This window comes from Serpula lacrymans (genome assembly GCF_000218685.1).
Source record: "Serpula lacrymans var. lacrymans S7.9 unplaced genomic scaffold SERLAscaffold_20, whole genome shotgun sequence".
Classification (NCBI taxonomy): Eukaryota; Fungi; Basidiomycota; class Agaricomycetes; order Boletales; family Serpulaceae; genus Serpula; species Serpula lacrymans.
This window is the reverse complement of record NW_006763309.1, coordinates 192593-193959: the sequence shown is the minus strand read 5'-3', so window position 1 is coordinate 193959 and position 1367 is coordinate 192593. Positions and strand designations below refer to the sequence as shown.

At 44.1% G+C, this 1367-nt stretch overlaps 1 protein-coding gene across 1 annotated transcript; it reads left to right on the top strand.

Annotated features, from left to right (window-relative positions):
• Positions 1–13: 13 nt before the first annotated feature.
• Positions 14–1044, top strand: SERLADRAFT_443905 (uncharacterized protein; the record flags this gene model as incomplete). Its single annotated transcript, XM_007324532.1, has 7 exons — positions 14–137; positions 194–290; positions 339–451; positions 502–599; positions 653–747; positions 801–919; positions 971–1044. The coding sequence occupies 7 exons, from the start codon at positions 14–16 to the stop codon at positions 1042–1044; spliced, it is 720 nt and encodes a 239-aa protein (XP_007324594.1).
• Between the last annotated feature and the right edge of the window lie 323 nt (positions 1045–1367).

Below are 1367 nucleotides of genomic sequence, written 5' to 3'. Positions count from 1 at the left end.
ACGCTGCCCGTAGATGCCCTTTGTAGACGTCGTCATTTACTCTTTCCACTATCTACTTGATCCAAAAGTCGCAGAACAAGTCTCCAAGGAACTCTCAAAAGATGCCATTGTCGTTTTTGACGAAGCGCACAACATTGGTAAGGTTAATTTTCTTTTTTACCTCGGCTTTTCTAACCATTTCACTATCACTTAGATAACGTTTGCATAGAGTCTCTGAGTATCGATCTCACGCGCCCAATGCTGGATTCTGCAGCACGGAGTGTCACGAAGCTAGGTGAGAAAATCGAAGAGTGAGTTCATGTTTTGTAACAGAGATTTCTGTGAACCGTAAAGTACAGGATAAAGACAACAGATGCTGCTAAGCTCCAAGACGAATATGCGAAGTTGGTTGAGGGTTTAGAAGAACCGGCTTCAGAAGCTGCGGATGAAGATAACTTCATGTCCAATCCTGGTTCAGTTGGTTCTCCTGGTCGTATTCATGTTACTGACACGCCTTTCCAGTGTTACCCGATGACCTTCTCAACGAGGCTATACCTGGAAATATTAGGAAAGCTGAACACTTTGTAGCGTTTCTGAAACGCTTCGTTGAATATCTGAAGGTCTGTCCAATTTTTTTCTTCTTCTTGACAGAAATATGCTGACAAGGATTTAGACTCGAATGCGAGTTCTTCATGTTGTGGCAGAAACGCCTTTGTCATTCCTACAACATCTGAAAGATATCACATACATCGAGCGGCGGCCACTTCGGTAAGTACCATGTGAAGAAATGCATTTCATCCAGACATTCGACCGTTCGTTAGGTTTTGTGCCGAACGGTTACAATCGATGATCCGTACATTAGAATTGAACCGCCTAGATGAATACTCATCGCTTCAAAAAGTTGCCAGCTTCGCGACCCTTGTGGCAACCTACGAGAAAGGTAGGAATTCCAAGTGGAAAGTCCATACTCAGCTAACAGTCATGATGTCAGGTTTTCTGCTAATCCTTGAACCATTCGAAACGGATAATGCCACGGTTCCAAATCCCATCTTTCACTTCACGTGAGCTTTTTGCCAAGTCGAAGGTGATGATTCTTTGACTAATACGTTGACAGATGTCTCGATCCATCGCTGGCTATCAAGCCCGTTTTTGAGCGGTTTAGTAGCGTGGTCATAACTTCCGGGACAATATCACCCCTGGACATGTACCCTAAAATGCTGCAATTCACACCGGTTGTGCAAGAGACTTATCCCATGACCCTTACACGCAATGCCTTTTTACCCTTGGTAGGCTTACCGAGGCCCGTTCATTTAATAGATACTGACTAGTTTAGGTCATAACTCGGGGAAGTGATCAAGTTGCCATCAGTTCTCGTTCGAAGTCAGAAA